Below are 21,646 nucleotides of genomic sequence, written 5' to 3'. Positions count from 1 at the left end.
CATATGCCAATGTTATAAAGATTATCTTACTTTTTTTAGCTTCTAAATAATTATCTTTTTTTTTAGCTTCTAAACTATTATATGCTGCTATTTGGCCCAAAAAATGTATTTACTTATTAAAAGGAGTTAACTTTGTTGCAATCCAAGTTTCTCTGTTTTTGGTTATTCCGAGTATATGTTGTTGCTCACTCTTTTTGGAAAAGCAATTTGCAGTGGCAAATATCCCCAGCCAACTTGGCTTTTTGGCTGGGATACACTTACGGCAAAGTTTCGGCAGGTGAGTGCTACCGCAGTTGCGGTAATTGTATCCTATCCAGCGATTAGGGAACAACCCCCATTTGCAGTTTTGCTATATAGTTCAAGTATTCACTAACTTGTATGTTTCCGGTTGGTTATATTTGGCCACAGCACACACACAAATGGGCAGAAGCCTTTACTTGGGCTAGTGTAAAAGAAGAGCTCATAGAATCCATCTAACTGATTTAGTCACATCTGGTGTGAGAAGCCTTCAGTTGGGCTAGTGTAGAAGAAGAGCTCATAGAGCCCATCTAATTGATTTTAACACCATCTGGTGTCTACACTATGAGCCAAACGGCCCACACCTCAGAAAAAAGTTAAATCTTAAAAATAGAATTGGGTGAGGGGAGGTAGCTTTCAGAGTAGTAACAAAAAGATTAATACCAGTGAAGTAAACGCCAAGAAACGAATTTACCCAATGCCAATATACCATCACAACTGCTACCTACCAACACATATATTACAATGTACCTTCACACAGAATAAGATATAGCACAAACATATACATAAATTGTAACTACATTGATTCTGGTGGACAGTCAAATTGCATATATGGTGGGAGAAGAAACAGGAGAAGCAATCAAGATGAAGGGGAACGCAGAAATTGATACGAGTGCGCCATTTAGATCAGTAAAAGAGGCAGTGGCGTTGTTCGGGGAGAGAGTTCTGGCTGGGGACGTTTATCATGCCAACAGGCTTCAACAGGTACATCAATTCTATGCATGCATTTCTGTTCACTACATGCCTGCATCTTAATGAGTATAGAAATGACATTTATGCAACTCTTGAGTCTTGACACTTCCCTTTCTTAAGAACCATTTTGTCATTTTTTATACAGATCAATTTCAGAATGATGTAAGTTATCGTAATTTTTGGCTAAATACGAAAAACATATTTCATAAATATTATAAGCCTTGCATGAAAATATACAGCAACTCATTCACATGCATATGACTATATGAACATGAATGTACAAGATTCAGACATACTGTATAAAGCTAAGAAATTTGGATGCTGAAAAAGGGTATAAAATGTTGCCGTGTTGATTTGCTTAAACAACAATGCAAGTATATATCTTAGTGTGTGAGAGTTCACAGCTTTTATCACGTGGTGAGCAATGCAACTAATAGCAATCAGATCAGTTGTATAACTAAACTAAATTTTAAGTAATTGATTTAAACTTGATTTAAAAACATTATTTTTTGAATTGTTCACAAGACATGAGATAAAGAATGACTATATTGATTATCTATAGATGGACAGATCAAGGGGTGAGGCAGACTGCGCACCTCTAAAGCTCAACTCGATGACAGTAGAACTCGAAGAGACTAAACAAAATCTTCAAAAGGCTATAGATGAAGGTATGACAATGGCTACTTGTCTGTCCTCTTTACAAAAAGAGCTCCAACAAACGAAGCGTGAGCTCCAACAGCTCAAGCAGATAGATCTATACTCCAAATACCAATCAATGATCGGTGATCAGGTTGAAGAAGATGTCAAGCATGTTGAGGACGTTACAAAATTTGAAGTGCTGAAATCAGAAAATACGAATCAAGAAAAAGAGGCCGAGTTTCAAAAGAAAAAATACGTCAGATTTGCAAATGAACCCTGTCTAACAAAATTCATAGTGCAACAAGAAGAAGATCCTGTGCTGGAGAGACACCCTTCACTCAGAAAGAAGAAAAAGAAGCCATTGATACCACTGATTGGAGGTATTTTTTCGAGGAAAAAGGGTAACAAGGAATTTCAATTACACAGGCTGGGCACAAGTTAAGTGATTTCTGAAATCTTTAATTACTGTTACATTGGTGTCAACATGCTGAATATCCTAAAATTACTGTAGTGTGGTAACAGCTATTATCTGTCAATAGTACAGGCGACAAGTAATAAGGATGAAACTATATACTCTTAAGTAAAGCTTGCAGAGTTACAAATAAGAATTCAAGGTACATTGTGTATACAAGAAATGCATGACATTGGCTGTTTTGAAGTGTAATTTTTTCATTTTTCTGTTCTAAAATGTCATGATATCAGGGGAAAAAGCGGCTTCCATTCCCTCTGTTTAGTTTGACTTGGTTGACTTAAGAGTGTTTGAGTTGAATATGTAAGACTCGTGATTTATGAATGTTACCATACGTGTTTCATTTCTTTGGGTATGCAGACATTGTGAACATAGTACTTTAGTCTGATGAACAAGTACATTCCACAAGATACTCTGATCTTTGCAGTGGTTTTCGATTCTACCTATTTGTTAAGAGATGTATATCTATTAGCTCCTGTTTATTATAAGATTGTGGGTTTAATATGTATGATAGAAACTGGAGATTAGTACAGCATAGCTAGAACACAAAAGAACCAGCTGAATCATTCGCAAACAGTTTTTACAAGTAAAACGAGCATTTAGTAAAAAGCACGATTACACATGCTAATCAGACCCTAAGGTCAGAAAATTTAGCATCAAAGGCATCCTCTTGAGAAGACTTGTTGAAGAATTCAATACAGTCAGAAATTGCTTCATCATAGTGTGAGTTGGATGAGTAATATGATGAGCTGCAAGAAGTTTTTGGAGGTTCAGACCTATCACATGAACTTCGCCTTGGAAACGATGACTCACATGCTGTCCTTCTTGAAGAGCGACGACTTCTAGAAGAAGGAAATGGAAAAACAAATCCCATCAGAATCCTTCTAAATCGATTAAAGATCTTCATGGAAGAGAAATTAAATTTTAGAGAAGAACTAGAATCTGCAGGTGCTCGAGGATTTTGACAACAGGGACGTTGTTTAATATCGTTAACTTGGATGACAAAGCTCTCTCTATGAGACTTGTTATACATTCTTCAATTCTTTCCACAGAGTCTCCAAGAAGTTGCATTGCTATGATCATTTGTCGGAACTAGGGATTAATTTATAAGGGAACAAGAGATTATTTAAATCGAAAGCCTAGTGTTTCAAGTATATACTATATGCTATTATAACAAGTAGATAATCAGTAGTGTCCATTTTCAAATGAGGAAAAGATGTTTGTCCTACAACCATGCATGTTACCAAATGATTACATGGTCTGCTCTTGTTCTTTTAATTAACTCTGTAATCGCTTTGATTATTTCATCGTCTTCTTCTATTCTTGCTCTAATAATTAACTCAGCATCTAACGAGTTTACCTTAATAACTGTAACATCCTGTAAACCTCGAGATTATTAACTGGAAACGCAGCAGTTCTGGTCTGTTAAATCATTATCAGTTGTGTGGAAGGAACTGTGTACTAGCTAGTAAGTGGAACTACTTTCCTTTAACTACTTATGGGGATCGAGAGAGTTGAATAACACTTGATATTCATATAAAATTTTAGTTGACAACACACTCCTGATGAAATTATAGAAGAGTCTCTGAGAGCCCGTCCTGTGATACAATATAAACTGTTTCTGGTGGATGTAGAGATTCGATACTTGAAGAAGGAGATTGTTATAGTTCCATCTCATTCTTTATTCTAATATTGTATTTAGTCGGGAGAGATTGTCACGGATAAACGATTGTTACCGCATATCTTATTGCTGAAAGTTTCTACAATATATGTATGCATAACGTATGCTCTAAACAATCGTTTGTCTTGATCAGCCCCTACGTTAATAACATAACAATAGTTTATGAAAAGTAAATTAATGATGATGTTAGAATAAATATGTAATTTAGATACATGAAGATGATCTAATCCATAATATAACTAATCTAAAGGAAGCTAAAAATGGTTTACATGATTGATTCCTGGTTAAAGAAAAACACACAGTGGCCTAATTCTTAGGGAATTATGTATGTCCCCTCCTTGGTCTCCTGATAAATTCCAAAGTAATCTCTGTTTAGACAATCAAAACATAGAATACAACACTGTTGGTCTACAAAAGAGATTATAATTTTGTTCTTTAAGTAAACAATAGTATGAGCTTTTTATGTTCAATGTACCCCCGAGAAAATAAGTGCACAACTTCAAGGTTGTTGGTAAAGTATACAAAACTCTCTCGTATATATGGGAATATATAGGATATGTTAAGGATTTGTTTCGTTTCGTATTTGTGTACCTTCATTTCGTATACATTTCGTGTCGTGTTTCGTGTAATTTAAATTTAATAATAAATATAAATATAATATTTATTTATTTATTTATTAAGTTTTTATTAGTCGACCTTTAAAATAATAGTCAAGTTTTGTGCAATTTAAATTTGAATCTATTTTATATTTTTTTGTTATCGGGTTGTGTTCAAAATTGCCGATTCTACTTTACAAGAATGGATAGATTGTTAGAATTAAGTTGCAATGTTTTAAATCGTAAAGTTCACGGCATATTTGTTTGTTCGCTTATAAGTTGTTTACGGCTTATAAACATTTAATTACTTGTCGATAAATATTTGTCGACCCAATTTATATGTCGAAGTTATAACTTATAAGTTGATAACTTGTATGTTAGTAATGATGCACTTTTTTCAATTTATTTTGATTTTTTTACTTTTTCATTAGCTTCAGTTTTAAGATAGTTGTTTTAAAATATTAATCTAAATTTAAATTTCATAAATTAAGATAATTATATTTAAAATTATTTATTTTAGTTCATTTAAGTAAAAAAAATTTAACTTATAAATAAATTTATCCAAGCACTTAAATAACTTACAAGTATTAAAATACTTATCACTTTTAAGACACTTATTCATTTTAAATCATAAGTTACTTATTGTACGATTTTTCAAATGGACGCTACGTTACATCACGGGTTATGTAAAATGATAATATTATTTTTACTTTATTCACAGTTTGTCTTTTTTTTTATCCACTAAAAATATTCATGCAAAAAAACTTAAATCTGAATCCTTAAAATATAAATTTGACGTTCCTAGTAAATAAATCTTAACCAACCTTAATTACAAATATAAATGATAATTGATTGTTTTGGCCTATCTAGTTTGTAACATGTACTTTAAAAGGGCTTTTTTAACTGATGTATTTAAAGACTTATATTAACCGAGTAACACTCTTTTTTATATATTTGCGAGTATTTCTTTGTTATTTTATTTATCGCTTTATCTTTTGTAGGTTTAATCGATTAGTTAAAATTATCGTTTATAAATTTTCTAATTATAAATAAAAGTACCAACTTATATTATAATTCATGAAAAAAAAATTTAAATTATATTTCTAACTAGCCGATCAAAATATATTGAAATATGTCAACAGTCAAACTGACAAATCAAAGGAGTAATTTGTAAGAACAACTTAATTAAGCCAACTTAATTAAGCCGTAACATGATCATGGTTAGTGATAGCCTATAACAGCAGATGCCCAGTTATGAAAACACAAGGCCGAATAAGCAGGGCCCAAGACCCATTTAGCAGTAACACTAAACCCAGGACACATGACAATATCACCACCGTCCAGGTAGCCCGAGTCCAAGACGTTCCTACGGTCCCGATTCAATAGTACACCAGCTCATCATGGGCGTCCACGCGTCCTACAGTCCAAAAGACACACCTACGGTCCAGATCAAAAGATACAAACCCCTAAAATCTAATGGAAAGCCTATAAAAGGCTGAACAAAAGGAGTGTTAGGGGTTATTTCATCCCTTATATACACACATATATACACACATATATACACACACACCACAATATTCGTGTAATTTCCGTTTTACCCCTTTTTCCTTTAAAACCCTTTCTCATTCTCACGCCGGAGGTGCCGCAGGGAGGCCACCCCCCTCTGGTTCTGTTTTATAGGTTCCCACCCTACGACTACACCGCACGCCGTCATCATTTCTGTCCAAATGGAGTTTGAGTCCGGGTTCAATAAGGAAGGGACCCCAGGGTGATCTGGGATTATCATTGGCGCTAGAAGGAGGGGTCAAACCTCCGTCCAGTGGTGTTCATATCTGCTGCTCTACTCCACCCAGGAACTCAGAATACCACACTTCAGTAAAAACTTCACTCCCAATTTCTCAGATCCACTTTTTACCCTGAACTTGCTTGCTTTATGTACCGTTAGTGGATCTTGTTTAGCCACTCTAGTCGTAATATTGTAATAGTTCTGGAGCTCTCAGTAGTTGATTATAGCGTACTTTAGATCTAGAATATCTGTATTAGTATTTGAAATTGTGAGTTATATTACTATAAGTTTGCTATATCGTTAAACAACCATTACGTCACGAAAGAGCAAGGCAGCTATCTCCGCCTCGTTCCAGCCGCCTCCGCCCCAACCCAGGGACGGAGAAATGGAGGATGTGGATGAAGGGTCCCCCATAACCCAGACCCCCTCTCAACATCTCCAACCAGGGGATCAAAGACTAACCATCGAGAAAGATGCTCACAAGTATGCTGAAACTTCAGCCAACCCCTGGGGGGACATGACCCCGGATTAGATACAAGCTGCGATGAACCTGTGGAAGGAAAAACATAATGTCGAACCTGAGACCCGCCCAGGGGATCAGGAGGAGCGATCCAGGTAGTCCGGGGGAATCCGTCCTGGATCAAATTGCAAAGAACCTGAAAAGACCCCCAGAGGATGCCCGGGATGAAATCAAAAGAGCTGCCCTCCGGGAAAGAATTCGGAAAGAAGAAGTCAAGACTAAAGAAATCATTGAAAAGAGAATCCGTGATGAAGAAGCAAAGTTGAAAAAGAGATCCCACCGAATTCATGTCTCCTTCGATTCGAAGCCCGAAAAATAGTCCAAACAAGAGCAGATGGCCCGAGCTCTTCGTGACCTCAAGAGAAAGGTAGAAGGTGACATGGAAGTTGGTGCGGCGGAGACCCCTTATACTAGGAAGTTAGAATCAACTTCCAGAGAAGCTGGGCTCAAACATTTCAATTTCGACTCCTTTGACGGGTTAGCTAACCCCGAAGAGCATCTAAATTACTTTGAACAGATCTCCAATATTTATGATTACAGTGACCTCACAAGGTGCGGTTTCTTCGCATCAACACTCAACGGTGGGGCTAAAAAATGGTTCAACCGAATTCCATCCCGGAGTGTGGATTCCTGGAAAGATTTTCGCAAGATATTCTTAAAAAGGTTCAGGGCTAACCGAATGAATAAGTTGCAAATGTGCCACTTGGAAACAATCCAGCAGAGGAGTAAGGAATCCCTGCCCGAATTCATCAAAAGATTCCAGGAAGCAGTCAACCAACTCTCCAACTTAGAAGAAAAGGAAGCTGTGAACATCTTTCGAAGGAACTTGCATCCAATATCCTGCGAGGGATACGTCAAAGATTTGATTCACAGAGAACCTCAGAGCTTAGCGCATGCCTATGCCTTGACATCTAAGTTTATAAAAGAAAATGACTTCCTCAAGTCAATGAAGATGAACAGGAGAATCCATGATAATGATGAGTCCCCAGAGCGTCCTACTTCCTCCCAGAAAGATAAAAGATACAAGCTAGAAAGACAAGCGAATTACATCCAATAATCTCGTGGGACCCCACCCCGAGACTCATACTCTGAACCCAGGAAGAATGAAAGAAAACCCAAGGCTAAAAGAGAGCCCAAACCAGAACCAGAGTGGACACCTTTCAATAGGCCCCAGGCTGACATCTTGCGCGAACTTAAAGGTAAACCATTCTATTATCCTCCGAAACCTTTACTTGCGCTCCCTGAGAACAGGGCCCGGGATAAACATTATGGGTATCATGAAGATCATGGCCATACAACAGAAAATTGCTTCTCTCTCGGAATGTTCATTGAAGATCAAATCAAGAAAGGGAACATGAACCAATATCTTCAGAGAAGGTTGAAAGACAAAGACAGGGCCCCGGGAAGCGGCAAAAATATGGTAAATGTTCTCTTCGGAGGCACGACTTCTCCACCCCCGAGCCCAGACCCGGATAATGATGTGATTATGATCCAGTCTTTTGAGGATGAACCAATTTACTTCTCCTACTCTGATTTTGAAGGACTCAATTCGGACCACAACTAGGCCTTGGTGGTAACTCTTGATGTGAAGAATAACGAGGTAAAAAGAATTTTAGTTGATAACGGTTCCTCTGCTAATGTTGTGTTCGAGCACACACTCAACAGGATAGAACTTGGACACCTCCGCATGGACCCCTATCTCAATGACCCCTTATATGGATTCGAGAATACAATGATTCCAATCCAGGATGTCATTTATCTGCCTATTATCTTTGGGACTGCACCCCAGCAGGTCTCTCATGTAATAAAGTTCTACGTGATAAGTGCAACCTCATCCTACAACATAATCCTTGGAAGGCCCACGATCACCAAGCTCAGGGCAATTCCCTCAACTATTTACTTAAAGCTCAAATTCCCCACCCCGGGAGGCATTGGAGAATTGAAAGGAGACAGAGAGATGGCATGGAGGTGTTATGATCAAGCCTTAATCATGGAAGAAACGGAACCGGAAAACAGAAAAAAGATAATGTCCCTACCCAGGGGACAAATCAGAAAAAAGCACCGAGAACATCTCAGTAAAAGGACTAGACCAGATGTGACTTGTGAGTATGATCGAAGACTCGGGGTATAGCATAACCAATGCTGACGCCCGGATTCAGAAGCTCGTGGAAATTAAAGAGAGAAGACAAAGGTCGAACCCACCCAACAGATAATGGAAGTTGAACTGGAGCCCGGGAACCCCACCCGGAAGATCAAAATTGGAAAAGGCCTCGAAGACACCTTTCAGAAAGAGCTTATTGACCTATTGAAGGAATATGCTGATGTATTCGCCTGGTCCTCGAAGGACATGCCAGGGATTGAAGAATATGTTGCAATGTAGAGCCTGGACGTAGATCCAAAACAAAGACCAATCAAGTAAAAGCAAAGAAACTTTGCCCCAGAAAGACAACAAGCAATCGATCAAGAAGTGGAAAAGTTGTTGAAGGCAGATATCATCTACGAAATTAAGTACCCGGATTGGCTAGCAAATGTTGTACTAGTCAAGAAGTCCAACGGAAAGTGGAGAATGTGTGTTGATTACACAAGTCTCAATTCAGCATGCCCTAAAGACTCCTACCCCTACCCAATATCGACCAATTGATAGATACAACTTCGGGCCATGTTATGCTAAGCTTCATGGATGCTTTTTTCTGGATACAACCAAGTCAAAATAAATCCGGAAGACATCACGAAGACTCCATTCATTATACACCGGGCTGTATACGCCTTCGTCATGATGCCATTCAGATTAATCAAAGTCGGAGCAACATATCAGAAAATGATGAACACCATCTTCAAAAGCCAACTGGGAAGGAATATGGAGTCCTATATCGATGACATGATTTCTAAGTCAGTCACGATCCCAGATCACATCAAAGACCTCAGGAATGTTTCGAAAATTTGAGGAAGTACAACATGAAGCTGAACCCGGAAAAATGTGCTTTTAGAGTGCCCTATGGGAAATTTCTCGGTTTTCTGGTTAGTGAACGTGGAATAGAAGCCAACCCGGAGAAAATCAAAGTTATATTGGAAATGACAGTTCCCCACACTCAAAAAGACATTCAGAAACTGGCAGGATGTTTGGCAGCCCTTTGCAGGTTTATCCCAAAACTAGAAGAAAAATGCATGCCTTTCTTTGAGCTGTTAAAAGGAGCCCAGAACAAAAAGCTGGTCGACTGGACCCCGGAATGCAACATTGCCTTCGAAGAAGTCAAGCAACACCTGATAAATCCACCTATTCTTTCAAAAGCCAAGCCCGGGGAGCCTTTATGTCTCTACATTGCAGTCAGGATAAGAGCGATCTCTTCGACTCTCGTACGGGAAGAAAGTGGGGCACAAAGCCCAGTCTACTATGTAAGTCAAGTCCTCAAGGACGCTGAAACCCGGTACCCAAACTTAGAAAAATTCTCTTTAGCTCTTGTATACACAAGAAGGAAGCTAATACAATATTTCCAAGGCCAGGAAATCAAGGTGATTACTAATCAACCACTTCGAAAAATCATTCACAAGCCGGATGCCTCCGGGAGACTGGTAAATTGGGAAATTGAATTAAGCCAATTCAAAATTAATTTTGTTCCAAGGACGACCATAAAAGCCCAGGCGTTGGCCGAGTTTGTCATGGAATGTACTTTCCTCGAAGCCCCAAAGGGACCAACAACCCAATCTGGAGGCAAGAAGGAGACTCGCGACAATAATGTATGGACATTGTATGTTGATGGCTCGGCGACAACCGAAATGTCCGGAATAGGCTTAATCCTCTCCAGCCCGGACGGATTCACAAATCAACAAGTCATAACCTTCGCTTTCAAAGCAACCAACAATCAAGTTGAATATGAAGCACTCCTCTCCGGACTCAGGTTAGCCAAATCCCTTGGGGTAAAATGTTTGATCATCTATGGTGACAAATTGTGGTCAAACAAACCAATGGAGAGTATATTACGAAAGATCCCAAACTGGCTCAATATCAAACAATGGTGAGAGTTATCTTGGAAACCATCCCCGATTCCGTCATTTTGCAAATAAACAGAGAAGAAAACTCTAAGGCAGATGAGCTATCCAAGCTCGTCCAAAATACTTCGGACCTAAGCAGTTCGGTCTATTTCGAGGAGCTCGGGGTGCCCAGCACCGATCTGCCTGAAGTCTTGTGCATCAGCAGCCCGGATAACTGGATGACTCCCTACATAGCCTATCTGAAAGATGGAACCCTACCAGAAGATCAGAGCAAGGCACGCTACCGAAAGTATAAGGCCCACATTTTGTTGGTTCAGATTTCGAAGCATATCTGAAAGAGCTCGGGATAAAGCATACGAGAGCATCCGTGACCCATCCCCAGGGAAACAGACAAGTAGAGGTCACCAACAGGACGATACCCCGAGGTTTAGAAAAGACGTTAGAGGAGTCTAAGAAGAACTGGCCAGATGAGCTCCCGAAAGTCTTATGGTCTTATAGGACCACCTCCCGGACTGGAACCGGTGAAACTCCTTTTAAGCTCGCCCATGGCATCGAGGCTCGACTGCTGGTAGAAATCGGATCCCCCTCCCACAGAGTGGTCAACTTTGATGAAGTCTCAAATATTGAAGGCCTCAAAACCAACCTAGAACTCTTGGATGGAGTAAGAGACCGGGCTGTGGAAAAAATGGAAATCTACAAGGAAAAGACAAAGCTTTATTTTGCAAAAAAGGCCAAGATAAGGGAATATGAGGTGGGAGATCTGGTACTCCGGGACACCGAAGCTTCAGACCCAACAAACTAAGGAAAGCTACAGCCAAACTGGGAAGGCCCCTACATAATCAAAGAAGTGCTCCGACCAGGAACTTACAAGTTAAACTACCTCGATGGAACCGAAGTCCCAAACACCTAGCACGGAGCTCGGTTAATGAAGTTCTACCAGTGAGGGAAATGTGTACATTCTGGGATCATCTTTGAGTTTATGCTATTATATCTTGATGTAAACACTCTTCTCATTCACCCCAGAATGTAATTTTTGCTTTCGATTTGAATGAAAAACTCTACTTTGAGCATCACATAGCTTAAATCAATTCCATTAAGTTGTTTGTTTACTATCGTCATATTACTTAGAAAAATTTCTATAAGTTAGAAATTTACCCCATCCCGAGGTCTGCACAAACATAGCCCATGTGTACTTAGAAATTTTTTTATAAGTTAGAAATTTATCCCATCCCGGGGTCTGCAAAAATACAACCCATGTGTACTTAGAAATTTTTTTATAAGTTAGAAATTTACCCCACCCCGGGGACTGCAAAAACACAGCCCATGTGTCCTTAGAAAAATTTCTATAAGTGGAAATTTACCCCATCCCAGGGTCTACAAAAACACAGCCCATGTGTACTTAGAAAAATTTCTATAAGTTAGAAATTTATCCCACCCCGGGGTCTGCAAAAACACAGCCCATGTGTACTTAAAAAAATTTCTATAAGTGAAAATTTACCCCATCTCGAGGTCTGCAAAAATACAGCCCATGTATCCTTAGAAAAATTTCTATGAGTGGAAATTTACCCCATCCCGGGGTCTGCAAAAACACAGCCCATGTGTACTTAGAAAAATTTCTATAAGTTAGAAATTTACCCCTTCCCGGGGTCAATTAAAGCAATATGTTTACATAGAAAAATTTCTCGAAAGTTAAAAATTCTCATATGCAAATCAATATGACAAGTGAAAAGAGGAAGGAAAAGCACAAGTACATTAAACTACCCCGGGGAAACCTATCCTGGGGGCAAACCACAATACGTTTAGTTACAGGAACACATAAACTAAAGACATGGAAAGGAAATTACATGCCGAAATGGCAAAGTCTTCATTCTGCTGCAGCCGGCTCGACGGGAGGGGGAGGAGACTGCTCCGGATCATCTTCAGGAAGCGGAGGCTGCTGAGCGAGAGGGGATTCGGGAAGGGGAGGAGCACTGCTGGAGGTTTCAACTCCGGACTCCCTTGCCAGGATGGCTTCTGCTTCTTTCTCCAACCGGGTCTCTTCCTCAATATACTTCTCAAGGAAGACATCAATTGTACCCTGAGAATTTTTGCCAAGGTACTTAGAGGCAACCCTCCAGCAGATTTGGATCTTCTTCAGCGCCTTGTCGTTTAACTCCTTAAAGTACGCGGGAGTACCCCGGAACCCGGCAAGAACTTCTTCAGGAGTGGGCCGGATGGCTAGATCATCTCTCAGCTTCTTGTTTTCCGCCCTCATATCCCGAGCCGAAGCCTCAGCCCGGTCCTGCCTCTCCCGAATCTCGTCCAAGATCTTCTTGTGAGCTGTAGCCTCCTTAGCATTAGCTCCTTTCAAAACCTTCAGCTCCCGGCAGTGGTTCTCGGCCTCATTCTTAGCAACCTCTACAGCATCAGCCTTTGTCTTGAGACTCCGGGTAATGCAAACCAATCCAGCAACCCCGGAGTTGGCCCGAAAAAAAGAGATAGAAGATATAAGGTAGGAAAAAGACAAGTACAAAAAATAGCAAGAAAGAAACTTACAACAGTCATTTCCTCCTGAAGTGAAACCAGAAAGTCCTCAAGGGGTTCCTTCCGGTACTTCTTCCTCTCAGCAGTACTGGCATAGTTTTCGAAAAGCTCCTTCCGGCGCGTCTCCGGGGTAAAGCTAGCCAGCAAAGCCTTGAGGGTTTCCGGAGTGTCCGGGGCCAGTTCAATAGCAATTTTATTTGAAGCTTGGCTCTCCGAACCCTCATCTTCCTGGTCCCCAGACCTAGCATGAGCATTCTTCCTATTCTGGGGAACCTGTACCCTCTCCACCTCCTTCTGCTGCACGTCCTCATCCCGGGGCTCGTTGATAACGATTGTCGTCCTCCCCGAACGGGGAGGCGCAACTTTCCTGGCCCCGACGCCAGCTTCCTCGGCCTCACCCACCTTCTTCTTTTCGGTGTCCAAGCTGTTCAAACCCCTGATCCTTCTACACTTTGCAGCCAAGTCCTTAAGCTGAGCAGACATGTTCTTGGGGTAGGGGATTAGCTTCGGAATACTTGAAAATGCATCAACGAAAACATCAACCCCAGATACAGACAAACAATAAGAAGGTAAAACAAGAAAATAAAGCTAAGGCTAAAGACATACAGCCGACAACATGCATGGTTTCGTTGTTATTAAATAAATCCCGGGTCAACTGTGTCCCGAGTGCCCCACAGAAGGCATACACCATCGTGAGAGCTGCTTGCCCGAGCCGCTGGACCAGAAATTTATCTGTTTTAATTGAAGTTTATGGAGTGGCATAAACTCCAAATCCCCACCCCGGATAAAAATAAACTTCCGGTGTCATCCCTTAAGAGAGGTCAATATACTAACCGGGAGAACCATCTTATCTGAAGGATAGCCACAATACTTTATCCTAAACAAGAACTCAAAGATAGGTCGGGCAATGGATCTCTTAATTTTGAAGATGTGGTGAAAGAGTCTGTAGGTGGGGAGGTAGTTTTTAGCGTGACAACAAGTCAGGAACCAACTAATCCACTTCACGGAGTTCAGGGCCAACTGTGTGAAAGGAATCCCATAAACGTCTCGGCATAATGACTTCGTAAACTGGTGTAACCCTAAACGCATACCCCGGAGATGCTCTAGAGGAACTTCGACATAGCCCCCCGCCGGTCTGTGATGAACTCGTACTCATCCCCAAGATTAAAGGCCAACCTGAGGGAACTATCTACCTGTTCGGCGGTGAACTTTTCATCAACCTCCCTATGAACGTTCCCGTACTCATACCGAGTCCCAGGGGCGTTAAAAAATTTCCTATCCATGTCAGCCTCGTTATATGGCTCCCTACCATCCAAGCCCTCCGGCCCCCATACACCTCGGATAAATCTCTATAGTAAAAGCCCAGAGGCTTAGGGTCTACCGAGACTGGACAAAATATTGGTCTACGTCCTCCTAGGACCCATCCGGATTCGACAAGGTACCCCCGGGTCCTGGAACTAGAGTTTGGGTCAAAACCTGAACAAGTGGTCAGCTCGGGGAGGCATCTCTGAAGAGTTAATACTAGAGGAAGAAGAAGAAGGGAGGTTAGATAATAGTTCACTTAAACCACTAGATCGCCCTGGATACCGGGTTCTAAGGTTAGCAGTGTTCTTTAAGTGACTACCTGGCATATACTATATATACATGTATGTGTACTCCGGAGTTAATGCCAGCCAGAACCCTACAACTAAAACAAGACAAGAAACAAGAGAGATTTAGAAATAGTTCATGCAAAAATCTAAACCTAAAAACAAGATCTATAACACATACATACAACTACAACCAAAAACACAAATCAAGAACATACCCTAGACTCAACTACACTTTTACACTTCCACAAAGCCATATTTTTACACAAAAACTGGCCAAATCGATGTTGTTTATACAAATCAAACACAAAACAACCACAAAAACCACAAAAGAACTACAAAACTACACAGTTTAACTTCGTGCCTTTAAAAACAGTTGCGAACCTCCAAACACAAAACTCGAACAAAAAATACATAATAGAAAAGCAAAATTAGTATAAAAGGATGGCATGCATGGCGGAAGGGAGAAAATAATCAAGAAAGAAGCACACAGAGGAAAAGAACTTACAAAAAGTCAGGAGAAATATGAGGCTTCGAGTCGCAAAGAAAGCTTTAAAATCTCCAACAATGTCTGCTTTCATCCTTGTGTTCGCGTAAAAGAATATAGAGAAGAGTTTTGGGAGTATTTATAGGGAGCAGAAGGAGATGAAAAGTTTTTACCAAGTGTCACGTCACATCCACGTGGCTCCATACGATTCGTCCCAAAAAGTAACTGCAGCAGTTATTACCCTTGTTGTAATCATGTCGTGGCACGGCTTTTCAGGAGAAAAAGGGGGGAAGTTAAAAAACTTTATACACTCAAAGATACATATATATATGTATATAAATGCATGTATCTTAGACCCCGGCTGGAATCCCAACAGTTTCCTGACAACCCGGATTTTCAGCATCAACTTTTCAGAGTCCAGTCAAATCAAATGTCAGCCTGTCCTTATCCACCAAACCTTATCCAAAATTCAAATTTCAAATCAAAGAGACTAACTAAGTCAACCCCGGAGTCTCATCCCCATTAGACGCCGGGGTTAGGGGGCAACAAATTAAAGAAAACCCCCAAATTTTTTTCAAGTAATGCAAGGAACCCATCTTGCACTCAAATCAAAGAGACTAACCAAGTCAACCCCGGAGTCTCATCCCCTTTGGACCCCGGGTTTAGGGGGAAACAAATCAAAGAAGACCCCCAAATTATTTCTCTAAGGCGTTGTGGCACAACAATAACTAATCTACTCCCCCAGCCGGGTAAACCCGCATAAGGAAGTGGGGGCAAATGATAGCCTATAATAGTACATGCCCAGTTATAAAAACACAAGGCCCAATAAGAAGGGCACAAGACCCATTTAGCAGTAACACTGAAGGACCCCAGGACACATGGCAATATCACCACCGTCTAGGTAGCTCGGGTCCAGGACGTTTCTACAGTCCGGATTCAATAGTACACAAGCTCATCATGGGCATCCACGCGTCCTATAGTCGAAAAGACACACCTACGGTCCAGATCAAAAGGTACAAACCCCTAAACCCTAATGGGAAGCCTATAAAAGGCTGAACAAAATGAGTGTTAGGGGTTACTGTTAGTGTTTGTTCCCTAGAGACAACACTATGATATTTTAGTTTAAGACATTAGGATTATTAATGTTTATGTTCTATCGATTATTCTATTTATAATTTATTAATTCTTAATTTACTGCGATATAAATGTTAGATTAATAAATGTCCTTGGAATATGATATGTAATTCTATATCTCTAAGTACGTGACTTAGAAATGAGATTATGGGAATAGTACCAATATTCCTAAATGTCCCTAGTCGAGTATTAATATTAAGGGACAATAATAATGCATTAAGACTGGTGTGTTTGTTGACTGATGATCACATCTCATTAATCATAGGTATAGTGATACTAAAGTCAAAAATACAGGCAGATGTATATGTACATGGTGCTGAACAGACCCAATGTGAGATTCTACATGTATGTTGTGTCATAAGTAATTCTCACAGTGATAATGATGTAATGGTCCTTAGACCTGAAGTCATTATATTTCTATACGAGAATTAATATACATTGATTCCATTAAAAGTTATCCTTGACCGGTTAATGATAAAAGTGGACATTGGGTATAATATGAATCGTATGAGAAATATGAATGATCTAGATGGGATTTAACCCTCCTATTTTAGGGGTGATATTATTGGCCTCTTGTGTGAGCTAGACTATAAAATGCGTGGTCACGCTCAAATGTTGATTTGATATGATAGTCTACTCATTGATCAAGGAAATTTGGATTAAACTATGATGAGGATGAAACATTATATGCCTCTAGTTTACTCTATAATATTTGGTTAAAGGGATTATATTACATTGTACATTATTCACAAAAGGTTTAATCGATCACCGATACAATTATTATTACTTGGGTAACAATGATGTATTACTAGATGCCGCTCATTTTTTACGATTTTAAATTAGATTTAAAATTTGTTGCCAATGTAATAATAACCTATAGGGTCACACACTAAGAATGCTTGAAGGATTATTTAATTTAAATTGGATTTAAATTATATTAAATTAATTCGAATTATTTATAATATTAATTAAGTATGACTTAATTAATTAGATAAATATTGATATTCAAATTTACTAATATTAATTATGAAATTTTTTTGTTAAATAATTAAGTGAGACTTAATTATAATACAAATAGGATTTTCGAATTAATAATAACTCCTAATTAGTTAAGAGTTATAATTCGTTTTTCTACTCTCTATATAATATCTCTTGTGTGGCTGATTTTTGTGTGAAAAAGGACTTTTACTAAAACCCTAGCCACCAAGAGAGAAGAGGGAGAGAGCAAGAAGAAACGAGTTTGTGCTAGTACACATCCAATCCTTGAGTTCAAGCATTCGTGTGGATACCGATAGAGCGTAGATCGCGAGAGCGGGATGCGTGGTGATTGAACAAGCTTTGGATCTCCATTTGTCAACCAATTGGTAAAGCTTCTTAAGATAAACAATCTGATCTACGAATTAAATATATGTTTTTTGCATGGATCTTGCGGTGGGTTTCGAAAATTCTGTTTTTTTTTATGTTTTTTAATTACTATTTTCGTTGCGTTTATGTGCTCGAAACCCTATAGTTACTTCATCCCTTATATACACACATATATACACACATATTTACACATACCACAATATTTGTGTAATTCCCGTTTTACCTATTTCTCCTTCAAAACCTTTTCTCATTCTCACGCCGGAGGTACCGCGGGGACGCCACCCCCTTCTGGTTCCGTTTTGTAGGTTCCCACCCTACAGCTACACCGCACGCCGCCGTCATTTCTGTCCAAACGGAGTTTGAGTCCGGCTTCAACAGAGAAGGGACCCCGGGGTGATCTGGAATTATTAGTTAGTGACAAGGTGTCTATGCTAGATATTTCTAATCGGACGTAGCAACCAAAATTGGGCTGATTACAAGCCAACCTAGGCTTTGTCTAAACGTTAAATGTGATTTCCAAGTGAACAATTTATATAAGAATGATATAAGGTCTTTATTGAGTAGCATTGATCGTCTTTCGTGCCTCATTTGTATTTGATGCACCATTTGCATTATCTACGTGTAGCTATATAGGGTCATCTGCAACTCATTCATTTTCCTATTACAAGTCATAAATGATTGATGGATTAAAACCCTTGCTAATATTAGCACGTAATTTCTCAAATCTTATTTTATCTTCAGATTATATTGCACATATACGAAGTCACTGAATCACTTGCATTCACTGAATCGCTTGCAGACTAATTAATTTCTCCTCTTCACATGAATTTGTATAAAGGAAAGAAGTAACAAAGTTAATTTAATTTACTTAAACTATTCAGAGAATTTCAGGTAAATATTTTATTAGGTTTAATACATTTTGACCCTTAAAATTTCACGGAAAATACATAGGAATCTTAAAAGTACAAAAATGTATTTTCGGGCCCGTGAAATAGCTTTTGTACATCACGACATTTTTTCCGTTCAAAATTTTTTGTGCTTTATTGGCTGAGGGTAAATAAGTTCTTATTTATTTGTATAACTTGACTACTGAAATATGCCCATTTGTACACATTAACACATTCAGCAAAAATAAATAAATTATTTTTCGATGATTTTGAATCAACGAGTACTAGGATTGTTTCAGACACTTGCAGGAAATGATTCCTTATGGGTATGGCGAGCGCATGTATGTCACTGATTCTGTTCAAGGTGAAGGTAGTGGGTTGTTTAGGCATGTAAGGGTGCACATAAATAGAGGACAATCTAATAATGAGCTAGTTGGTATTGGGCGTGGAACTATGTTCGTACCAGCAGTTGCTTGGTCACCAACACACTTTTTGTTTTCTTTAGTTCTTTTGTAGGAAACTGTAATCGCTAATAAACTCTTGCTAATGATGATTCAGATAATAGAACAGATCAAAATGCAGATGTGATTGAGATGGGTTGACAACTTTGGTTAGGCTCAACAAAGGAGTGAGCAGCATGTCTAGTGTTCATGGGGAGCTCGATATCATTGCATATGAAAACAAGTTTTAGTCATTTTTCTTCTTTTCACTTTTAGTAAGTTTATTGTTTGGCATACTTGCTGATGTACTAGCAAGCATCCTCTATCAGATTATATTTTAGCCTACGATCCATAAAATATTATTTATCGTAGATATTTTGTTCAAAAATACGGTACAGGAGATGGATATACGCTTTACCGAAAGAGTTGGTTGTAACAATAATGAATGTAGATCAGTTCAAAGCCATGTTTGTCCTTATGAGAACAAATATATCAACACATGATGCCCATATATCATTCTCCTCTTCTTCAAAAAACAATTGTCCTCAATTGATAATAAATGCATATGAATATCTTAAGGGCATGCTCCGCATCATTATCCTCTCCTTTGAAAAAACCCGACCACGAGTTTTATAGAATCGAATGATCAACACACAAAGATGGGATATATTACAGAATTTGAGAACATTAAATTTTAGCCCAATGATAATTATCTTTGGTAACAACATTAAGAACAAGAAATTTTGTGTTTGTATTTGCTCCCAACAAGCTGTCCATGCCTAGAAAATCAATAGAGTTCTTCTCTTGAACCAAAACATCCCCAACACTTTATTTCATATCTGCTCTCAACATGTTGTCCAAACCTAGAAAATCAATGGAACTCTTCTCTCCAAATAAAATAACCCCAACACCACTATCTGCTCTCAATAAATTGCATGTGCCTTAAAAATTAATGAAACTCTTCTTATGATCCAAAACAACCCCAACATCACTATCTAATCCAACAAGTTGTCAATGCCTAGAAAATCAATTAAATTCTTCTCTTGAATCAAAACATCCCCAATGCCACTATTTTCTCTCAACAAGTTTTTGATGCCTAGAAATTCAATATGACTCTTCTCTTGAACCAAAACAGCCCCAACACCACTTGCATCACATTTGACTTTACAAGGATTAAGAAAATCAGGTATAATAAATGGAGGAGTAATCAACAAGCTATCATGATCCACTTTTTCCAATCCATGTTCAATTTTTTTCTCAAACAAGTATAAATTATCCACAACAATTGGATGTGTGAATAATTTTTCTATTTCAAATTCAAATTCTTCTTCATGTTTAACTCGCTCCTCTTCTTCATCTATTTCCCCATCGTTAAAAATAATGGTTGTAGTAGTGTCCTCAGTGTCACGCATATTCATCATCATATCACTGGGCAATTCTTCTTGTACATTTTCATAACCCCTGCACTTCAAATCAACTAATTGGTCTTCAATTGATAAATGAGTTGTGTCATCGTCATCTTTTTTCAAGGCATCATATTTAAGAGAAATTTCAACATAAGAATGAGCAATGTTTTGTACCTTCTTCTCAAAACCAAGTGTGTAGTCATCAAAAAAGATTGCATCTTGATTGACACCATGTGATTCTACCAATATATCTTTCAAATAATCAGTTGGGATAAAACATTTTTTCATTCTCCGCTTAAGTACTTTCTAAGAATCAATTTGTGCTTTACCTTCTTCTCTCCTCTTTGATTTTAAAAGTTCATACCACAAATTTTCATAACCTTTGAGTTTCGATCTCGCTGTTTTAAATCTCTTGTGATCATCATAATCCTTATAGTCAAAGACCCATTCAACATATTTCAATCATTCAACAAAAATTTCAGGAGCCATGCTACCATCAAAATCTAGAATATCCAAATGTAAGCCATTACCATCAGCCTTAGATTTACAAATCCTATTTCTTGGATACTCTTCTAAATCTGATTTGTGTGCATATTTATTATCTTTTTTGCAGACTATGATACAAATCTTTTTTATTTAATTTTACTAAAACCCCTTTCAATTGCTCCCTTAAATTGTAGATCTCCATATCTCATTGTGCCTTTAAACTTTTTATAATATTCAGTTCTTCATCAGTGAACAAATCAGCCATGTTGCCCTTGTTATTATGAAGAAAACCTTTCGAAAAAGTCTCTAAACAACCAATAAATAAATCAACCATGTTATCTACGTTTTTTCTTTAAAAAAAAATACTCAAAAATGTCTCTGAACAGCCACAAAATACACCAACCTTGTGTCCAACGTTTTTAAAAGAAAACACCTTCAAACAAATTATCAAACTGAGCTCTAATACCAAGATGATATATATTTTCTATGTATATCAGATCTGTTGTGGAAAAAATAACTTTAGCATGTTTTTTATAAAGAATTTAATCACCAAGAAACAAAACTAAATGATCGATTTGTTTAGATTGCTTAAAGAATTTAATCACCCACAGACTAAACGAAATCTGGATAAGAAAATATAAAGAAATTAACCACTAAC

General features: G+C 38.5%; 2 protein-coding genes across 3 annotated transcripts; both read left to right on the top strand.

Annotated features, from left to right (window-relative positions):
* The first annotated feature begins 11 nt into the window (after positions 1 to 11).
* On the top strand, positions 12 to 2,453 carry LOC141713443 (WEB family protein At1g75720-like). 2 transcript variants are annotated; one of them, XM_074516871.1, is made up of 3 exons: positions 12 to 277; positions 837 to 1,002; positions 1,553 to 2,453. In XM_074516871.1, the coding sequence occupies exons 2-3, from the start codon at positions 850 to 852 to the stop codon at positions 2,069 to 2,071; spliced, it is 672 nt and encodes a 223-aa protein (XP_074372972.1). In that variant the 5' UTR covers positions 12 to 277; positions 837 to 849; the 3' UTR covers positions 2,072 to 2,453. The 2 variants fall into 2 exon arrangements, with proteins under 2 accessions (XP_074372972.1, XP_074372970.1); XM_074516869.1 differs by lacking the exon at positions 12 to 277 and having other exon boundaries at positions 754 to 1,002.
* A 7,183-nt stretch (positions 2,454 to 9,636) lies between these two features.
* LOC141715076 (uncharacterized) lies at positions 9,637 to 11,473 on the top strand. Its single transcript, XM_074518561.1, has 3 exons — positions 9,637 to 10,106; positions 10,302 to 10,651; positions 10,989 to 11,473. Exons 1-3 carry the CDS (start codon positions 9,637 to 9,639, stop codon positions 11,471 to 11,473), a joined length of 1,305 nt encoding a protein of 434 aa, XP_074374662.1.
* The last annotated feature ends 10,173 nt before the right edge of the window (positions 11,474 to 21,646 follow it).

Source organism: Apium graveolens, chromosome 3, assembly GCF_009905375.1.
Source record: "Apium graveolens cultivar Ventura chromosome 3, ASM990537v1, whole genome shotgun sequence".
NCBI classification, from domain to species: Eukaryota; Viridiplantae; Streptophyta; class Magnoliopsida; order Apiales; family Apiaceae; genus Apium; species Apium graveolens.
This window is presented reverse-complemented; position numbering and strand designations above follow the sequence as displayed.